At 41.9% G+C, this 22,434-nt stretch overlaps 1 protein-coding gene across 4 annotated transcripts in view; it reads right to left on the bottom strand.

Annotated features, from left to right (window-relative positions):
* The window catches only part of QSER1 (glutamine and serine rich 1), an 81,023-nt gene extending 58,932 nt beyond the window's left edge, over positions 1–22,091 (bottom strand). For 3 of the 4 annotated variants that reach the window (XM_019037432.4, XM_055356542.2, XM_055356538.2), the window contains exon 1: positions 21,730–22,036. In XM_019037432.4, coding sequence (XP_018892977.3) covers positions 21,730–21,947 — 218 coding nt within the window. In that variant the 5' untranslated portion in view covers positions 21,948–22,036. Of the gene's footprint in view, positions 1–21,729 lie in introns of all 4 variants that reach the window. The other variant, XM_019037433.4, reaches the window with a different exon arrangement.
* Positions 22,092–22,434: the final 343 nt, after the last annotated feature.

Genomic DNA, 22,434 nt, shown 5'->3' with positions numbered 1-22,434 from the left:
CCCCATCTCTACAAAAAATAATTAGCTGGGCATAGTGGCACCTGTAGTCCAAGCTACTCAGGGGGCTAAGGTGGGAGGATGGCTTGAGCCCAGCAGGTCAAGGCTACAGTGAGCCGTGATCAGGCCGCTGCACTTCAGCTTGGGGAACAGAGCGAGACTGTCTCAAAACAAAAACAACAACAACAAAAATTGAAACAAACCAACAAAGATTAGTTATCTGATTACCACTCTCTACACTGTTTAAGTGTGATCATTTTTTAGTCAACTTCACTATAACAAAGAAAATTAATTTCTAAAGCAGATATAGCTGAGGCAAAAAATTCATCAAAATGTCCACTCATGCAGTGAAGATAGTATATGACTGTAAGATAAAATGCTTTTAAATATATGCTCTTATGGTTTACACCCAGATATTAATAACATATAAACCTACTCCTTGGGTAGCCTACTCTTATGTTTATGATGCTTAAGAAATAAAACACATTCCAGGTTTAAAAATCAATTAGCAAATGTTTCATGAAATATGTTAAATCTGAGAAAACAAGCCAGTACTTGCACACAAGTAATAAGTTATTTAAGCACTGAATAAATGATTTTGCCTTAAGTAGTCATATCACTTTGTTCTTTTTGTGTTAAATAATTTGGTCACAAATACCTAGAATATAATAAAAATAGAATTCTCTTTAAGCTTTGAAAATATTGTTACAGTTTTAGGTATATCAGCTTTTCATAGTTGAGAAAAATAAACATTCTGGATTGGAAGGTAGGAGCCCCAAATTCCAGTCCTGATTCTGCAAATAAATGCTACAAGACTTTGAGCAAAGTATATAATCTTGTAGAATACTTGTTTTCCTACTTATAAAGCCTAATGTTCTTTGTAGTTCTAATATTCTCAGTTAAGATAAATATTTTTACTTTATTTAGCACACAGTATTCTTTGGTATAAAATCCGAATAGAAATAAACACTAAGTCCACTGAATTAAATCTGCGTGGAACTCTAGCATATACCTATCCCATTCATACCTAAATGCCAAATATTTTAAAATCTTTGTTTTAGCTAATCCAGTTTGATAATTTAAAAGCAAAAACATGTAGCCTAAGAATAATCAGCTCTTATCAAGAAATTATTTATCATGAATTTGAAAAAAGAAACTAGGGAACTTTGAAACAACTGTGTAACAGCTGTATAAAAGCATAGCTCTGCAAACAGGCTACAGGATTCAAATCCAGTTCTATATAAATTCTGTGACTTAGAGGCTAGCCACACTTGGTTAGACTTAACCAAGTCTCCGTTTCCTCAACAGTAAAATATGGGTAATAGTAACACCTACCTTCATCAGGTTGTTGTGAGAGTAAACAATAAAGCACATACGGTCAGCAGCAACTAGCACAGTCCAGCAACTGGCGCATAATGAATGCTGAATCAATGCTATTATTGTTGCACCTAAAGGTAAGGTCTGCATTTATACAACTGACATTTACTGACTGCCAAGTGTTATGCTAGGAACTAGAGAAATAAAAGAGCATAAGTAAATAAACATAACACAATCTGGGAAGACTTCCTCTAGGACATGACAACTGAGTATTAAAAGGACGAGGAAAGACCAGTTGCGGTAGCTCGCACCTGTAATCCCAGCATTTTGGGAGGCCAAGGTGGGCGGATCATGAGGTCAAGAGATCGAGACCATCCTGGCTAACATGATGAAACCCCGTCTCTACTAAAATAAATACAAAAAATTAGCTGGGCATGGTGGCGCGCACCTGTAGTCCCAGCTACTCGGGAGGCTGAGGCAGGAGAATGGCATGAACCCAGGAGGCAGAGCTTGCAGTGAGCCGAGATCGCGCCACGGCACTCCAGCCTGGGCAACAAAGCAAGACTCCATCTTAAAAAAAAAAAAAAAAAAAAGGAAGAGGAGACATTATCCAGGGAAAGCAAAAGAAAAGAAGGTTCCAAGAAGATAAAAATCACATATATGAAGACCTAGAAATATCCCTAAGATGGCACATTAGAACTGTAGTAATTCAGCATGGTTGTATTGGAGAACAGGGATATGAGGTAGACAGGAACCAAACTATGGAATATTACATACCAAAATAAGGATCTCACATTTTATCTTCAAGGGAATCAAGAGCCTCTCAAGAATTTTAGTAACAGTTAAATTTATACTTTTTTGAGACAGGGACTTGCTCTGTTGCCCAGGCTGGAGTGCAGTGGTGTGATCATAACTCACCCTAGGTGTGACCTTCCAGGCTCAAGCAATCCTCCCACATCAGCCTTCTGAGTAGCTGGGAACAAAGACGTGCGACACCATGTCTGGCCAGTTTTTTAAATATCTTTTTGTAGAGACAAGGTCTCCCTATATTGCCCAGGCTGGTCTTGAACTCCTGGACTCAAGCGATTCTTCCACCTCCACCTCCTAATGTGCTGGGATTAAAGGCGTGAGCCACTTTGCCTGGCCTAAAGAATGGTCTGTAACCAGGCGTGCTCATCAGCGTCACCTGGTTAGTTTTTTCAAACTATATACATCCAGATCTCCCTTTCAGAAATTATTGATTAGTAGTTCTGACATGTGACATGGGACCCTGTAAGTTCACTTTGAAAAGTTCAAAGGAATCATTATCTTAGATAATCTGATAAATACTGTGCAGAACAGAGCAAACCTTAAAGAGAGAAGGCCAAGATCCTACTGCAGAAATCCAGGTAAGAAATTATGAGGGCAAAACAGTGGCAATAGCTAGATACTTAGGAATTCTTAAAAAATACAATTGAGAAGACTTGCGGGGAAGACAGGAATCATGAATGACAGTGAGCCACCCATAAGGCTGAACAAACATGGACGGTTTCAATTTTGAAAGCACTGAGTTTGAGGTGTTAAAGAGACATATTGTGAGAAATAATTGAAAGAGGGCTAATGAATATTCCTACTTAGGACTCAGAAGAGAAATCTGAGCTGGAAATAAAAAATTGGGGATCGTTACAAATTGAGTGTTTTTTGAAGTCATGGAAGTAAATGAAAATGTCCAAGAGTGAGTCACATCAGAAGTGGGCTAAGGGCAGAAATTATAGAGACACTGCTTTACATATGACCAACAATATTAATTTCCTGCTTCTCAAGGATGTTACTTATCTGCAAATCAAAATTCCTTGCAACTCAACTGAAGTACCACTCTTCCCTCTTCCACTTAAGATATCACAGAAATAAATGAGTAATAATACTATTATAGGGTGTATTAGTCCATTTTCACACTGCTATAAAGAATGATGTGAAACTAGGTAACTTAAAAAGAAAAGAGGTTTAATCGACTTACAGTTCAGCATGGCTGGGGAGGCCTCAGGAAACTTACAATCATGGCAGAAGGTGAAGGGGAAGCAAGGCATGTCTTCACAAGGTGGCAGGAGAGACAGCAAGTGCAAGGGAAACTGCCACTTTTAAATTGTCAGATCTCGTGAGAACTCCTTTACTATCGTGAGAACAGCATGGTGGAAACCACCCCCATGAGCCAGTTACCTTCCATGTCAAGGTCTCCCTTGACATGTGGGGATTACAATTTGAGATGAGATATGGGTGGGGACACAGAGCCAAACCATATCATAGGGATCAACTCTATCTTATTTAAAGACAATGAGTAATCATTCATAACTTGGTACTTTTTTATTTTTTTATTTCTTCTAAAAAATAATGGGATACATGTGCAGAACATACAGGTTTGTTACACAGGTATACATATGCCATGGTGGTTTGCTGCACCTACTGACCCATACTCTTAAGTTCCTTCCCGTCTTCCCCCACCACCCCCAGGAGGCCCTGGTGTGTGTTGTTCCCCTCTCTGTGTCCATGTCATAACTTGGTACTTTTAAAATCAATTACCTGAGATGCAGATTTAAGGGAAAGGTAGAGGAAGAGGAAACCATAAGGAAGAATAAGAAAGTTTAACTAAAAACTTAAGAGGAAAACCAGGAATGTCTCCAAAAATCAAAGGAACTGTAAGTTTCAAGAAAGGAGGACTAACTGCTGCAGTAAGATTAGACAGCTAGAGAAACTGAGGAGACAGTAATAATAAATCAAGCAGAGCTATAACACACATATTACATATACATTACCTATACAATTATTACATTGTACTATCTCCTCCCACAACCCCTTGCGCTACAAAGTTCTGTGGACCAGAAGGCTAGGACCAAAACAGAAAAAGCCAACTGGAACAATAAAGTAGTTATAACAGTGGCATGAGGGAGGTAGGAAAAGGTAGGGAAAAGGAAGAAGAAAGTGCTTGTAAATCCTAATTTATGGCCTAGATCTAAAATGTCCATTTTGATTTTTACTCTATTTACCTTTGATCTTAAAGTTTTTGTTTAAAAATTCTCATTATATTGGCAGTGTAGCTGCAGAACATTTCTAAGGTATCCATTTCAACATGCTCAACATTATTTTCAAGGGAAAATTTCAACTTAAGTCTCTATGTCTTTACTGAGTATATGCATGCAAAAGGTAGGAGTGAAAGGCATACACAATGACAAAGTTCCTGCCATCATGACCTATTGTTAACTATGGGGGATTAAACAGCATACAAGTGTCTAGCCAATTCTACAAAATAGAATAAAACAAACATATGGCAGAGCAGGGTAAATTAATTTATTCAACAAATATTAGATATTATGTACCAGGCAATGAGCAAGGCACTGGGGATATAATAAAAGGATAAGTCTTTGAAGAGCTTACAGTTTAGTTGTGAGACAGGGTGGTAAATAAAAGGAAACCAACTAATAAAACAATTATAAACTCTATCAAATGAATAAAGAAGAAAAAAGTCTAAATATAGAGATTATGGGAGAAAGAGGACACAGTAATCAGCAATGCCTCCTGAAGAAGGGATCTTAAGCAAGCCCTGCCCCAAACCAAAGGAAGAGAAAGAACAGTTAGGAAAAGGCCTGAAGTGGGAAGAGTCTGGAACACAGAGAAGCTGAAAGAAGACCAGCATATTGTGAGTGTACTAAGGGAAGTGGGCGAGCAGTAGGAGATCGTGGAAAGGTAGTAGTTAACGGTCAGATGTGGAAAACCTTGTGGGCACAATGAGTCTGGATTTCATTCCAAATGCAATGGAAAACCAAAGGATTTTTAAGCATGGGAGTGTCTAAATTACATTTTTTAAACATAGCTACCTGCTACACAACTTCCTTTAGTTTCCGAACTAAAATCGATACCAAGGGAATCCTAAAATCAAAATACACCTTATAATGTCATGACCACACCCCGCCATACACACGACTCCCAAGTAGCTCCAAGTTTCATGAGAAATTACTTTTAAAATAAATGTTAAAGGATCTAGAGTTTAGGACAGGCGCAGTGGCTCACGCCTGTAATCCCAACACTTTGGGAGGCCAAGGTGGGTGGATCACCTGAGGTCAGGAGTTCGAGACCAGCCTGACCAATGTGGCAAAACCTCGTCTCTACTAAAAATACAAAAAAACTGGCCAGGCGTGGTGGTGTGCGCCTGTAGTCCCAACTACTTGGGAGGCTGAGGCAGGAGAATTGCTTGAACCCAGAAGGCGGAGGTTGCAGTGAGCCAAGATCGTGCTACTGCACTCCAGCCTGGGCCACAAGAAGGAAACTCTGACTCAAAAAAAAAAAATGATCTAGAGTTTAATGAACTTGGCTACCAACTGCTGAATAATCTCACGTCATCTTTTAGTTTAAAAAAAATCAGTGGAAATATCAAATCGATAAAGCTGTTGATGATAAAAGATACTTCCCTTCCTTGAACCCAATTTTAGAGAAAATAGAGGTAGAAGAGGCAGATGAGTCAAACATGCTAAACTTTTCAAGAAATGAATGAGCAATAATAAAAAAGACAATCACAAGTGTGGCACAGACATGGGGAAATTGGAACATCCATATATTTCTTTTCATTTTTTGAGATGGAGTCTTGCCCTGTTGCCCAGACTGGAGTGCAGTGGCGCGATCTCAGCTCATTTCAACCTCCGCCTCCTGGATTCAAGCGATTTCCCTGCCTCAGCTTCCCAAGTAGTTGGGACCACAGGCGTGTACCACCACGCCCAGCTAATTTTTATATTTTTAGTAGAGATGAGGTTTCGCTCTGTTGGCCCGGTTGGTCTTGAACTTCTGACCTCACGTGATCTGCCCGTCTCAAACTCCCAAAGTGCTGGGATTACAGGCGTGAGTCACTGCGCCTGGCCCATATATTTCTGATAGGAATACAAAATGGTACAACCACTTTAGGAGAAAAAAATTTGGCAATTCCTCAAAATGTTAAACATAAATTTGCAACAGTTCCACTCCCAGATACCTACCCCGGAAACATGTTCATACAAAGTGTTACATGCAAATGTCCATAGCAGCATTATTTGCAATAACCAAAAAGTGGAAACAACCCAAATGTCCATCAAAAGAGTTCGGATAAACAAAATGTGCTATGTCTATGCAATGAAATATTATTCGGCCATATACATCATTAATGATCTTTACCAAAAATCCTATTTTATTTTGTACAAATGATACACTCGAGTTGGTTAAACAGAAGATGTTTGTTTTCACTAAGAAAGGTCAAATTAGTAGTATGGAATTTCCTTTCTAGTGGGGTGGCAGAGTATATTAAAAAACCAATATATCAGTTCCAAACAGTATTCACAACAAAAAGAGACAGATGTTGGCATTTGTAACTGATGCCCAAGAAAAATACTGCCAAAGTCAAGGCAGCTAAGAATTTCTGTCTGCTGTTTCACAGGTAAATAATGAAATGTGATGGTGATATGGCATATGCTTGGCTACATCCATGATAACAAGAGCCACCAAGGCCTGGATTGGACAACTCCAAAATTGCATTTCATCATCTTCTTTTTCTATTTCTGTCATCATTTGCATTATCAATCTTTCTTCTGGACAAAGACAAGATTTTTAGGTCCCAAGTTTTCCCCTTATTTCCAACAGTTCAGTATGTTTTTTGTAATGCTTTCCTTTTCTTTTGAGAAAGTGTCTCATTCTGTTGCCCAGGCTGGAGAAGAGAGGTGATCATGGCTCACTGCAGCCTTGACTTCCTGGGCTCAAATGATTCTCCTGCCTCAGCCACCTGAGTAGCTGAGACTCCAGGTGCATGCCACCATGCTCAGCTAATTATGTATTTTTTGTAGAGATGAGGGTCTCCCTATGTTGCCCAAGCTGGTCTCATACTACTGGGCTCAAGGGATCTGTGCCTGCCTTGGCCTCCCAAAGTTCTGGGACTACAGGCATGACCGTGCCCAGCCTATGCTTTTCTTTTAAAAGAAATACATCCATCAAAGCAAATTATTTTGTGTTTGCATGTACTAGCTACCTGTAAATACCAGGCATGTTTATTTAAGAGACAGACAAAAGTGGTTATATGGGCCCTGGATGGTTATCTCTTATTTTGGCTACAAAGGAATGAATAAAAATGAACTAACATATAGCTGGTTACTTCTCAACATGTAACACAGTTCATATTTCCATGATTCAAATGTATGGGTGCTATGAAATGTTTTTTTCAGCTTTTTCAATGTATCCTTTTGTTTGTGGCTTAGTCTTTCATTTACCAAATTAAATTTTCTCCCTTGTTTGAGAAAACCGTAGAGCCAATTTTTCACTACATCACAATTTTATGTATTATTATTAACATAGTCTATTATTTCTGGCATTAGATAAAGGAAATCTGTCCAAAAATACATTTATCACAATTCACATCTGAATATGAACTAGAATTACAAATGTTTTCATATCTTTGGTTTAATACAAGAATTTAATAACATTTTAGGGTAGAAAAGAATATGTTCAGGTGAATCAAAATCCAAAATTGTATTACTCATTTTATACTCAATGTGCTGTTCTTTCCTTACAAACTTTTAGAAAAGTCATCTAGAAGCTTAAAAAGTTTGATGCTGCTGTTTTCCTAAGGAAATGTCCACAGATTTGTAAGCCAAAGACTTATAATAAAACCAGTAGTATTTTATCCTGTTGTAACGGTACTATACTACTTATACTATTTTAATTGTACTATACTATTAGAAGATTGACTTCAAGTACTAAAACCAATGAAATATGTATAGGTTGCCTTAAAATATCCTACCTATTGTAGTTATATCAAAAAAAATTTAAGTCTTTATCTTTCAGAGTTCTCTTTCATACTATGGTTGAAAGAGATACATAGCCTGAAATTTGCTTTGAAAGGATACATGGGGGTTGGGAGAGAATGTAGGGATATGCATGAAAGAAGACTGACCATGTGCTAAAATTGTTGAAGGTGGGTAATGGATACTCAGGGGTTCATTATACTTTTCTCTCTAAATTTGTTTGGTTTGAAATTTTCTGTGCAAGTGTTGTTGTTGGCCAGGTGCAGTGGCTCATGTTGATAATCCCAGCACTTTGGGAGGGTGAGGCAGGAGGGTCACTTGAGCCCAGAAGTTTGAGACCACCCTGAGAAAATAGCAAGACCCCATCTCTACAATGAACAAAAACAAAAATAAACCCGAATTTAGCCAGGCATGGTGGCACATACCTGTAGTCCTAGCTACCTGGGAGGCTGAGGTGGGAGGATCACTTGAGCCCAGAAGCTTCAGGTTACAGAGAGCCACTGTACTCTAGCCTGGATGACAGAGTAAGACCCTGTCTCTTAAAAAACGGAGTTTTGCTCTTGTTGCCCTGGCTGGAGTGCAGTGGCGCCGATCTCAGCTCACTGCAACCTCTGCCTCCCAGGTTCAAGCGATTCTCCTGCCTCAGCCTCCCAAGTAGCTGGGATTACAGGCATGCACCACCACACCTGGCTAATTTTGTATTTTCAGTAAAGACAGGGTTTCACCATATTAATCAGGCTGGTCTTGAACTCCTGACCTCAAGTGATCCACCCGCCTCAGCCTCCCAAAGTGCTGGGATTACAGGTGTGAGCCACCATGCCCAGCCCAAATTTTTTTAACTTAAAAAAAAAAAAAAAAACTAAAAAATAGTCTTTTTTTATAGTAGAGAAAATCAACTTTAAGGTGGCTAATTCTTGTTCTGCATTATTAATTCACAACAAAGGCTAATGTAAAGGAAGAAATTATAATGAATTTCAGAGGAGTATATATTTTGAAACAAGTTACACACCAAAAAAAATTATAACATATTAATCAAATGTCATAACACACAAGTTTACTATCTTTTAAATTTTCCCTAATAAGCATATCTGTTCAGAGCAAATAGTAGACATACTGTGAAATATGCTTGATATCTATGAGGATGGTGCTAACATGACCTTCTTAAAAGGCAGCCCAGTAGATCAAGATTAATTAGCTGGTATACTAGATTAGCTTTTAAAAGCAAGTTTGGAACTTTCAACTCCTATGCCTTATTAAAACACAACTTACGAGTCTTAGAAACAATTCTAATCATTACCATGTTAGAGGATCAGATTTGAGTCAAAAACTTGCTGTTTAAAAAAAAGTAATACAAAGGTATTAACAAATAGCAAAAGACCATCTCTAAGTTTTGGGTTTCTTGAGGAGTTGGGGTTTCTGGCATAGGCACAGTTCTACTTAATTCCCATCCTTCCGAAGGGTTCACACTTTTACTTTGACATCATTCCACCAGTCCCTTGTGGCTCTGGCCAAATCAAACTCTGACTTGAAGTAGTTTAATGTCTAAAGTTTTAGTGAGAATAGTACCAGCTGCTTTACCAGAGTAATGTTCATCTTGCAGTTTTGCTCAACCTGAGAAATGTTTTAAAACGTTAAGCCATCTAATTTAAGCAGATCCAAGCAAAAGTATTTTAGCTTATCCACATATTTGTGTTTGCTTCACTGGGTCAGACAAATCTGGTCTCAAGTTACTTAAACAGGATCAGTGATCACACAGTAATGAGAATGATGGCATTAGGCCATATGAAAATTTCATTATTTTATGTTTAGTTACACCCCATAAATGCCTACATGCCTAGCAACATAGGACAAGCTACACGGTCAGGATCCCTAAAGAGTTTTTAACTTACAGAGGCCAAATTTAAACTCTGAAATATTAGACAAGTAAAAGTAGAATATCCCCCATTAAACATATTCTTTATTAAATCAATATTCATTGAACACTTATTATATGCCAGGCAAGTGGGGGAAAACACAGCTGAAGTTCTACTGTCAAAAAACACCCAAGCTAAAGGACAGAGACTACAATAAACAAGAACAGATAAGTATTTATATCAAGGATTGATAAATGTTATGAAGAAACCTTAAGCAGGGTTGATGGTGATGGGGGTGCATACCATTCTTTTGAGGGTACTAAGCAGAGGCCACTGATCAACATGAGGAAGTCACACAGATTATCTCAGGGAAAAGTGGTCCTGGCACAGGAAAAAGCACAAAGACCCTAGATAAGAGCATTCCTAACAGCATTCTAGGAACAGTGAAAAAACTGTGTTTCACTCAAAGATAAAAGAGAAGATGGTTCTGCAAAAAAAAAAAAAAAAGAGTGGATATGCTGAAACCAGGCCATCCTCTCATTTACCTCTTCATATTATACAGCATCCATACACATATTCATATTCACGGCTAGCACATTAAGAAATGCTTACTACTGGCTGGGCGCAGTGGCTCACACCTGTAATCCCAGCACTTTGAGAGGCCGAGGTGGGTGGATCACAAGGTCAGGAGTTAGAGACCAGCCTGGCCAGCATGGTGAAACCTCGTCTCTACTAAAAATACAAAAATTAGCTGAATGTGGTGGCCCATGCCTGTAATCCCAGCTACTCAGGAGGCCAAGGCAGGAGAATCGCTTGAACCTGGGAGTTGGAGGTTGCAGTGAGCTGAGATCGCACCACTGCACTCCAGCCTGGGTGACATAGCAAGACTCTGTTCCCCTACAAAAAAAAAAAAAAAAAAAAAAAGAAAAAGAAATGCTTACTATTGCCTTGACTGCAGAAAGGCCTAGACTGGAAAGCCCTGGCTAGACTGGCCTGAGTCAATGTAAGGAAACTGTGTTAGTAGCAGCCTAGTAACAAAGTCACCCAGCATGTAGCTGAAATTAAAACACCAGAAGCAGCAACAGGGATAAACATTAAACAAAGAAATAAGATTTCCTGTAAGCAATTTAACCCAAGGAACAGATTAAGTTTTTTACAAAACTTGTAGTCTCATTTGAATTAGGGGCAAGAGAAACTTACTGGGGCTGGGTGTGGTGGTTCATGCCTGTAATCCCAGCACTATGGGAGGCCAAGGCGGGTGGATCACTTGAGGTCAGGAGTTCCAGACCAGCCTGCCCAACACAGTGAAACACTATCTCTACTAAAAATACAAAAATTAGCTGGGCGTGGTGGTGGGCATCTGTAATCTCGGCTACTCGGGAGGCTGAGCCAGAATTGCTTGATCCCAGGGGTGGAGGTTGCAGTTGCAGCAAGCTGAGATCGCGCCACTGTACTCCAGCCTGGGCGACAGAGCAAGACTGTCTCACAAACAAACAAACAAACAAATAAAAAACTTACTGAAGCACCCTGTTTCCCAAGGTAACATTTTTTCTTCTCATTTCAAAAGTTAGCACTTCCAAGTCATTGTTCAGTCATTTCAATGAGCCTGCCCAGTCCACTTTGTTTGTAAATCTGCAACGCCTCCTCCATCCACATCCCATTCTGCCTAATTCTGCTTTTCTTTTTCTGGTATCACCTCCCAACATACTAGATAATGTACAGTTATGTTCATTTTCTAATTAGCTGTCTCACCCCATTCACCTCAGGATCTTGGTTTTGTTCTCTCATGTATCCCAAGCCCCCAGAATAGTGTCTAGAATATGAGAGGTGCTTCAGTTAAAATCTCTGAACTACCCATACCCTACGGCAACCATTCAGTCTGGTATAAGCCCATGTCCCCAAGTTTTCTGCAAAAACTTTTGGCAAAAGTATGCTCTGGGAAAATGATTCTAATTTTTTAAATAATGGAAAATATAACCTCCCAGCATAAATGTTAAATCCCAAAGACCCAACATCCTTCTTCAAAGTATTCTATCATTAAACCTCTTTCTGACTTCATTTGCCAATTCTACTTAATCCTATACCCTCAACTTCCCAAAAGGATTTTTCCCTGAAAGCTTATGATTAATAGCACGGTCTCTGAAGTTACACCTCTTGGGTTCAAATCCTGCCTCCGCCACTTACTAGCAGTGATGTTGGACAAATTAATAAATCTCTCTTTGCTTGAGTTTCCTTGTCTATATAACGGGCTAACAATAGTACCTACATTCTAGAATTATTATGAGAAGTTAAATGAGATTAACACTATAAAATTATTAGGCCAGTGCTCAGCACATAGCAGGCATGTAATAGACACTATCACCTACAACGGCAAAGGCTCAGTTCTCAGCCCTTCATTCTTCACCCTCAAAGACCTTAATCTCTGAGATTCCACTATTGTCTCTATACACATGTCCAGTCAGACTCCTAAACTCACCTGTCTGGTCTTGTCAGCTAAGGGAAAATACTTTGGGGAAAACAGAAGCGTTGGAACAAAGGAAACCTGGTGGGACTTTAGATCTGGTGGTCAAGGAAGGTCTTTGCAAAGAGATGATATTTAAGGAGAGATAAGAATGTCAAGAAGCCAACACTGACAAGACCCAGGTCAGTGGTTCTCAAAATCTCCTCACTGGACAAACAGCATAAGAATCACCTACAAACTTGTTAGAAATGCAAATTCTTGAGCTCCACCCAAGACCTATGGATTCAGAAACTCTGGAGTTGGGCCCAGCAACCTGTGTTTCAACAAGCCCTCTGGGTGGTTCTAAAGTACCACTGAGCTACAGCAAGATCCTGCCAGGGAAAGGAACTGCCAGGCTTGTTCCTGCCTTGGGACATTTGCACTTGCTGCTTCCTCAGATCTCAGGGAAGTGCACTTCCTCTAGGAGAAAATTTTCTCAATAATTTGCCTGCCCGACTCCTTCACCCAAGCATGTAAACTCCACAAGAACAGAGATCTTATGTGGGTTTTTTTGTTGTTTTTTTGAGACAGGTCTCGCTCCCTATGCCCACACTGGAGTGCAGTGGCACAATCATGGCTGACTGCAGCCTCCACCTCCCAGGCTCAAGCGATCCTCCCACCTCAGCCTTCTAAGTAGCTGGGACCACAGGCGCACGCCACCATGCCAGGCTAATTTTTGTATTTTTGTGGAGACGGGGTTTCACCATGTTGCCCAGGCTGGTCTCAAACTCCTGAGCTCAAGCCATCAGCCCATCTCAGCATCCCAAAGTGCTGGGATTATGGGCACAAGCCACCACGCCTGGCCACTCCCTATCCTTTAGAGTGGAGAGACTAAACTCCATAATCTGTCATCAGAAGCCCTCTAAAATCTAGTACCAACGCTCTGTGGTACAGTGTTACTCTGGTGAGCTCCCCAAGGAACCACACCTTTGTGTAGTTTCCCTCCCATGACAATTCTGCAATGGACCAGGGACTGCTTTGACCAACAGACTGGCAGAAGTGATGCTGTGCCAGTTCAAGGCCCAGCCCTTAACTGGCCTAGCAGATTCCATTTCCTCCCTCTTAGAACACTTATTCTTGGGAGCTCCTTCTTTGTACTAATCCCTTATTCCACTATGCAACATTAGCAATAATTCAGATCAGTTTGTATGCAATCTACCTGACAAATGCTACCATGATCCCCTTGAACTCAATATAATTTTCCCCACTAAGTCCCTGAAGTATTTTTGTACCTCTGGAATAGTCTGACAAGTATTAATAGCAGTTATTTCATTCATTCATTGAATGTTTAATGGCACAATGCATCAGACATTGTTCTCAGTGCTGACAATAAAGTTAATAATCTATATGCTATCCTATATGCTAGACATCACTCTAAATACTTTTCTAAGTTTTTCCATTTAATCTTCAAGAATTCTAAAAGTGTCCTCATTTTACATAAGGAAACTGAGGCACAGAGAGGTTAAGAAACTTGTCTAAGATCATACTGTAAGTGGTGGAGTCAAAATACAAACTCAAACATTCTAACTCCAGAGCTTATGCTATCAACTACTATACTAACCTGGCTTGTACAGATGTGAACAAGACAAAGAGCCCTGTTCTCATGGAACATGCATTCTATCAGTGATGGTTAGTGGTATCGGGAAAGGGTGGTAATAAACGATACATATAAATCAACAAAATTACTCCAGAGAGTGAGAATGCTCTGAAGAAGTAAAACTGTCATGTGTCAGTGATGTGCAGTTACTTTAGACAGGGCAGTCAGAGAAGGCCTTTCTGAGAAGGTAACATGTGGGGAAGGCCTAACTATTAGCAAAAGCAGAAGCAGCAAAGCAAAGACCTGGAAAGAAAACTTCAGTTAAAGAGAATAGCCGGTGCAAAAGTCCTAAGACACAAGTAATCTTAGCATGTTTCAGGAACAGAAGTAAAGCCAGTATGGCTGAAGGATGGTGGTGGGAGGGGAATGACATGAGGTTGGAGAAATTAGCTGAGGCTTAGATCATGCAGGGCTTTATAGGCCACGATAAGTCATTGGATTTTTTTTTTTTTAAGATGGAGTCTTGCTCTGTCACCTAGGCTGGAGTGCAGTGGTGCGATCTCGGCTCACTGCACTCCGCCTCCTGAGTTCAAGCTATTCTCCTGCCTCAGCCTCCCGAGTAGCTGGGACTACAGGCGCCTGCCACCATGCCCAGCTGATTTTTGTATTTTTAGTAGAGACAGGGTTTTGCCATGTTGGCCAGGCTGGTTTTGAGCTCCTGGCCTCAAGTGATCCTGCCTCAGTCTCCCAGAGTGCTGGGATTACAGGTATGAGTCACCACACCTGACCAAGTCATTGGATTTTACTGATTAACACTGGAAGGTTCTAAGCAGGGTAATGACATTACCTGACTTATACTTTTGAAAAGTTAATTCTGGCTGTTGCGTACTTAATAAATTACAGAAGGCCTAAAAGGAAGCAAGAAAAGCAACAGGAGGCAACTGCAATTATCCATGCAGGAAATTATGGATATGGAGATTGAACCAACAGGATTTGCTGAGGGACTCAATATGGGAAGGAATGAAATGAATCATGGATGGCTCTAACCTTCTGGACATAAGCAATGGAGTAAATGGTGATAATAATTACTGAGGTGGGGAAGGCTAGAGGAGGCCCAGGTTGAGAGGGTGACAATCATGTTTTGGATATGTCATTTTGGAAATACCTATTCAATATTCAAATGAAGATGTCAGATGCTAGATATGAATCCAGAGATATAAATTTGAAAGTCATCTCATATATATGGCAACTACACCTAGGGTCAGTGGAGAGAAAAGAAAAAAGGACAGAACTCCAAGTTTCTGAGCACTTCAACATTTAGAAGCCAAGCAGAGAGGAAGCAAGTGCATTACCCTCTCACCCTCCAGATCACAAGTTCTTTCAGAGGCAAGACAGTGTTTTTTTTTTCATTTTTGTGGCACCCTGCAGAACTCAGCTGAGAAACAGAAACTGAGAGATGGCCACTACATTTTAATGAGTGATTGCATGCTTGTCACTTGATTTCTCAAGCTTTCACTGCAGAAATATAACTCAAGGAGATACAGGTAACACTGCCTTAACAATTGCAGGTACTCAAATATTTGTTTAATGAATAAAAGAAAACTGTGTTTTGGTAGACATACTTTAGTACTCATTGTTCCAGAGAACATACCAAGGAAAGGAAGAAACAAGTAGTAGCCCATATCCCCACCCTGCTAACCAAAGATAATCACAAACTTACCCTTCATCTTGCTCCCAACTACAGGGTAGAGGGGGAATGGCATTAGAGGCTGCAACAGGAAGAAAGGGACTTCCAATTCCCACACTGAAGCAGAGTTCTGGCTTTCATGATATAAGTATGTATTAAGCACCAACTATATGCCATGGATTAAAGTAAATACTAAGTACTACAAATATAACAGTTAGCAAAACACATAGGGGTTCTTCAAATAACCTCTATTCTGAAGAAGATATGTATTACATAAACAATACATAAGTATATATTTCTAAGAATATGAAAGTAAAATAAAATATTCTGTGAAAACATATACCATTGCACAAAACAACAAGGAGTGAGGGTTGAAAATACTGCAGGTTTCTCACATGAGATACCTTAACAAGTCAGTCTGGGAGGTGGGGATAGGGTGAGAGTTATCTAAGTGAAGGTAAGACGATGTATGAAAACCTTAAGGTAAGAAGGAATTTAGGATGATTCAAAGAATTTAATACGGGCCAGTGCGAGGCATAGTGGCTCACGCCTGAGAGGCCAAGGCAGGAAGACTGCTTGAGGCCAAGAGTTCCCGACCAGCCTGGTCAACATAGCAAGACCTCATCTCTCAAAAAATTTAAAAATTAGCCAGGTGTGGTGGCACATGCCTGTAGTCCCAGCTACTTGGGAGAATCACCTGAGCCCAGGAGGTCGAGGCTGCAGTAAGCTGTGTTCATACCACTGTACTCCACCCTAGGCAGCAGAGTTAGACCCTGTCTCAAGAAAAAATAAAAAAGAAAATAAATTTTAAAAAAATTGGTCAGTAAATGCAGAGCCATACAGAGCACATTACTATTTGTGTGTGTGTGTGTGTGTGTGTGTGTGTGTGTGTGTGTGAGTGAGACAGGTTCTCAGTCTGTCGCTCACGCTGAAGTGCAGTGGCACCATCACAGCTCACGGCAACCTCCACCTCCCAGGCTCAAGCCATCCTCCCACCCCAGCCTCCAGAGTAGCTGGGACCACAGGCGCATGCCACCATGCACGGCTAATTTTTTCTGTTTATTTTTTGTAGAGATAGGGTTTCATCACGTTGCGGAGGCTGGTCTCAAACTCTTGGGCTCAAGCAATACTCCCACCTCAGCCTCCCAAAGTGCTGGGATTACAGGTGTGAGACATCACGCCTGACCATATTACAGATGTTTAAAAATGTGACCCTAATATGTAGGAGTAGCCATGGAAAGGCTTTAAGCAAAGGACCAAGAGCAAACTTGTAGATCTGTGTTTTTAAAAATCACTCTGGATGGTATAAGAAGAATGAATTGAAGGGAGGAAAGAAAAGGTCCAAGATGACTAAGTTAGGAAGCTACCACAGTTGTCCAAGTGAAAAATAATGGTGGCTTGGACCAGCTGGAGCAGTGGATACAAAAGAAGCAGACAGTTTCAAGACATTAGATTCAAAAGCAGTAGGTCTTAGTGACTGAGCATACACAACTCCCACCATCTGGCCAGGGCAGCTAGGTGGACAGAGGTATGACTTACTGAGATGGGCCTCACTAGAGAAGCAGAGGTGTGATGGGTGGGGAAAGCGTATCATTAAGCTCAAGTAAAAGGTCAAAGAGGTAGTTGGTTATGTGATCAGGTTTTCAGAAGAGTCTGAGGTCCTGAGAAGAGTCTGCTCAAATATGGGCATCTCCACTGAGATAGTATTTAAAAGCATGGATGTGGATGTGAGTCCTCAGGAGAAAGCAAGGAATGAACAAGAAATTTATCAATCCCAAGCCCTGAGGAAACAGTAACATGCAGAGATTAGACAGAAGAGGAGTAAACACCAGTGAAGAACAGGAAAAAGCGTTGGGCCAGAAAAGTAGGAGGAAAACCAGGCAAATGCAGTGCTATGGAAGTGAAAAGGAATATATTTCAACTAGGAAATGGTCAACGGTGACAAAGAACACTGAACTAAGGATATTAATGATGCTTAGGTTTCCAGGCCAGCTCACAGAAATTCATTTCACATATAGGTGGATTACAGCATTCCACTATCTTACAATAAAGCAGTGCAGTACACTGGTTATCACATAGGCTCCAGATCTGCAATGCCCAGGTTTCAATCACAGCACCACTATTTACTAGCTATGTAGCTGTAAGTATAAATTACTTCATGTCTCTATCCCTCAGTTTCCTCATCCATAAAAGGATGGTAAAAAGAATGCCTACCTCAAAGGATTTTTATAATGAATTTTGATAAATGAATGTATGTATTCATTTATTCATGATAAATGAATTTTGATAAATGAATGTACGTGTGACTTAAAACAGCTAGCACAAATTAGTTGCTCGTGACGTAAATGACAGCTACTATTACTTACAACACGGTTTCCATGGGAAAAAACTTTCTGGACTCTAACAGTGGAAGTTTGTCTGAAATAACCTTTCATTAACTTGAGATTGTTCTTACGCCTTACAAATTATGATCTATAAGGCCTTTTCCCAAAAACCTTGAGGAAAACTCTAGATTTGAAATGTATCAAACAAATGTCCATCACATAGAAACTGACAGGTTTTAGAAGAGCTAATCATTACTTTGGTTTTTCAGAGGAGTATTTATCATACTCATTATACCTCATACTAAAAAAAAGTATGCATTAGGAATTCTAAAAACTGGTGCCAAAAGTTATTTCAAGTTAGAAAGGCAAAAAACAGGCCAGGCACGGTGGCTCACACCTGTAATCCCAGCAGTTTGGGAGGCCAAAATGGGCGGATCACCTGAGGTCAGGAGTTCAAGACCAGCCTGGCCAATGTAGTGAAACCCCATCTCTACTAAAAATACAAAAATTACCAGCCTGGCCAATGTGGTGAAACCCCATCTCTACTAAAAATACAAAAATTAGCTAGGTGTGGTTAGCTACTCAGGAGGCTGAGGCAGGAGAACTGCTTGAACCCGTGAGGCAGAGGTTGCAGAGAGCTGAGATCATGCCGTTGCACTCCAGCCCGGGCAACAAGAGCGAAACTCCATTGCAAAAAATAAAATAAAATAAAATAAATAAACCTATTTAAATACAAAATATTTCCATTCCCTTACTTTCTGGTGCATATTCAAATACAAACACATCGATTATCACTATAAAACAGCCTGCCTCTTCCTGTTGTGACCAAGATATAAGTATCAAGTACAGAATGCGGCAGTGGATCTGCAGACTCTTGATGACCTTCTTATTTCCCAAGCTATGCAAAGGTATTTACAACATCCAAAACTGCACCCCAAAGGTATTTCCAACTGCGTGGTGTTCAGCAAAGGACATGTTCATTCATTTAGTTCCTAAAACGAACTGAAATTAGCACAAATAAATGAAGATTTATATGGCCAGTCCTTATCCCTGTACTTTCCAAGTACCTAGCAAGTACTCTGAGAAATATTCAAAAATCTCTCTATAAGCCCCATTTAAGGTATAATGCTGGAGTTTCCCACTCTGTTTTTCCACTGTTATTACAATAAAACTACCTAATAACTAACAGAGCTGTTGTATTCAAAAAAGTATTCTTTCAAACTCATGAAAAGCTGTTTATCATGTACCTTCCCATCAACTGATGAAAATGATGTATTTCAAGACCAAGAAGGCATAAAGTAGGATGTTAGATCCCTGTCGGCAACAACTGAATGTCATTACCATCTGTCAGCTTCTGAATAGGTTACAGGAAACAAGGTGACAGACAGGCTAATTCTTTATGGATAAGTATCCATATTACATCATCACAACTAGTACTCATTTGCACCTTCACAAGAAACTGCCACAAAGGGGAACAAAAACATTCAACTGATACGTGCATTATGAAAAAGCTTTTTAAAATGGTATAAAAATATAAATAAGCTTCTGAAGTGTAGAATATTTAGACTTACAAGGCATATTTCACATTTGCTATTTTTGATATAACTGAAATCAAAGAGGAATATGTGCACAGTTTGAGGAATAAAATGAGGTATAATTCAGAAGTGTAACTCTGTACAGATGGCCTGATCCCAATACAAGATGTTAACAAAGCAGGTTGGCGGGGGAGGGGGTAAACCTGCATTTTTCTACGCTGTATTTTAGCTGATTCCCCCCACCGCTGATTTTTTAAAAAAGCAGGGGGAGAGGGCATGAGGGGTAATATTTAAGATTCAATAACTTCTAGTAAACAGAAAATAAATCTCCTTTAGATTATGTGTGCCAAGTGAATCTACTTACTGTTTTCAAGTGTATTTGGGAAGTCATTCCGTGTTACTCTGATAAATAACATTTGGAAAATATAACAAGTAGATTTGAGTTTCTTGCCTCAGAAGTATTCTACTAAAAGAAGTAAATAGTATTTCAGTTCCATTTACCTAATAAATATTTTTCATTTAAAAGATAAAAAATGCGGCACAAATACCTATCATGCTGTTCAATGATGAGAAAGTAATTTTCATTCGTAAATTATCCTAGTCAATGCAAAAAGCTACTTAAAAAAGGATAGTCAAATTACCATCAGCAAGAAATAATGGGTGAAGTGCCAAACGTCTTTCATAAAACTCCTTAAAATGGCTTACTTGTATGTAATACAAAATTATGGCTATTTCTGAAAGGTTTCAGCATTTAATTACTTAGCTCCAAATTGGCACACCACATTATTTTTGTTAACTCCCAAGTCTTGAAAACAAAGGGCCTAAAATTTTCTGAGAAAGCTTATATCCCTATTCCTGAAGCAAATTTTTCTCATTCTTTCACAACCGTCCCAATGGACAATCTAAGACAAAGACCAGCTACCCTTCACACTTATTTGCTCAATCATGAACGTAGAACTTTCGTAAAAACAAAGAAGATAACCTGGAACACGGTAATGTATAAACTTAAAACAAAAGTTCACTTCTGTCGTGAAAAATAATGAAGAAATCTGATGAGATCATAAAGCCACGAAGCTTCCTGTTGGTAGCTGAGGATGAAGTCATTAGCAACCCAGGATTCCCTGGTCCATGTAATCAGAAGCTGCACCTACCAGATTCTGTATTGTTCGGGAGAGGTGGCTTTAAAACACCCCGCTCAACAATCCTCCAAACCAGACCACGCCTTCCAGTTATCATTCAAATGGGACCGTTTCACAGTGTGGCACTACTACACATTTCCCGCGAGCTTAAATATCAAGTAGGAGTCAACATTTTAGATTCCCTTGGTCATGCAAGATGAACTCTTGAACCCCACGCTACATAATGCACCCGGACCTTAGAGGCCGAGATGGAGAAGCATGCTTTGGTTCTTCAACCTTTACGGCCTTCACTACCCCCACCCCAACCCCCGCCCCATTTCTTCCCAACTCTCAGTCACCCCGAGGCACAGAAGGCAAAGAAAGATTCCTTACTTCCTGCTGTTGTTAAAAGGGGAGGAAACCTAAGAGCAACTTTGAACGCGTGGAAGAAAAATCGCCTAAATCTTGGCCACCAGCGCAAACATATGTCACCCGGCCCTGGAGCCGCGTTCGCGCCCTGCCGGGCCCCCTCTTCTGCCCTGCGCCCCGGGGATTCTCCCGTAGCCCAGCCCTCCCGGGTCCCCCAGTGTCTCCGGGACGCGGTTCCGCGACTCTTCCTCTCCCGCCTCCGCAACCCTCACACGCCGGAGTCCCCAAGACCGCATTGTCGGCCACCCAGGTTCCAATACAATGGATCGCCACTGCCCCAAACTCTCCGGCGCCCCCTTCGGACCCCCGGCGCCAATCCTGGGTCTCACAGATCCCGAGTTCAGCCACGAGCCCAAACTTCACCATGTGAGAGCCCAGGACCCGAGAGGTGACGGAGCCCCACGACTCCCGCCCAGCTATCCCTTCACCCGCCGTCCCCAGGCGCGAATCCTGCACCGGGCGCCCCCACCTACCCGCGACCACCCCATAGGAGTCATCAGCCGCCTCCCCCGAGCTGGGCGAGGGCGAGCGGAGGGCTCCCCGCCCGGCCCAGACCTCTGGGCGGCGCTGCAACCGAGCGAAGGCCCCAAACGCATCCCCGGCCTTTCCTGGTCCACCGCGACCCCGCCGCCCACCCTCCCTACCTGGCCTTGAGGCTGGGGCTGCTGCCGCTATTGCAGCTGCCACTGCTGCAGCTGCTGCTGGCGGCGGCGGCGGCGGCTCGGGGTTCGTAGGCCCAGGCTGGGGCAGGGGGCTGCGCAGCGGCGCTGGCGGGGGCGGGAGCGGCGGGGGCGGCGAGGGGCGCGGGCGGCGGCGGCGGCGGCGGCTCGGTGAAGCCCGAGGTCGCGTAGTTCCTGTCCATCGTGGGGGTGGCGTAGGGAGGGCGGGCAGCAGCGGGGGATCCTCCAGGGCTCCGTGTGACGGGGGCGGGCAGGGAGAGGGGGCGGGGGAGGAAGAGGGGGCGGCGGCGGTGGAGGGAGCTGCCCCCTCACATGGCCCCGGCGAGCAGGCGGGAGAAGGGCGCGCTGGCGAGTCTGGGTCGCAAAGACCCGGGCCGCGGCGGGCGGCGAGGCCCCAGCTGGGCGTCAGGGAAGCGGAGGCACCCGCGGCCGGGACTCGCGGCGACGGCGGCGGCGGCGGCGGCCGCTGCGCCCCATGTTGGTGGATTTCCCAGGATGCACCTCCCGCCCCCCTCCGCCCCGCGGCCTTGCCCCGCCTCCCCTCTGAGCCCCGCGCTTGCCGCTCGCGGGGCTGGCGGGCGGGCGGCCGCGAGGCCTCCGCCACCGCAGGACGCTTCGCGAGGGACAGTTGGGGCCGAGAAGGCGCGGGTCCTGCGGGGCCCGGCCGAC

Source organism: Gorilla gorilla, chromosome 9, assembly GCF_029281585.2.
Source record: "Gorilla gorilla gorilla isolate KB3781 chromosome 9, NHGRI_mGorGor1-v2.1_pri, whole genome shotgun sequence".
In the NCBI taxonomy this organism is placed as follows: domain Eukaryota; kingdom Metazoa; phylum Chordata; class Mammalia; order Primates; family Hominidae; genus Gorilla; species Gorilla gorilla.
The sequence above is the reverse complement of the archived record's forward strand: the minus strand, read 5'-3'. Positions and strand labels throughout refer to the sequence as shown.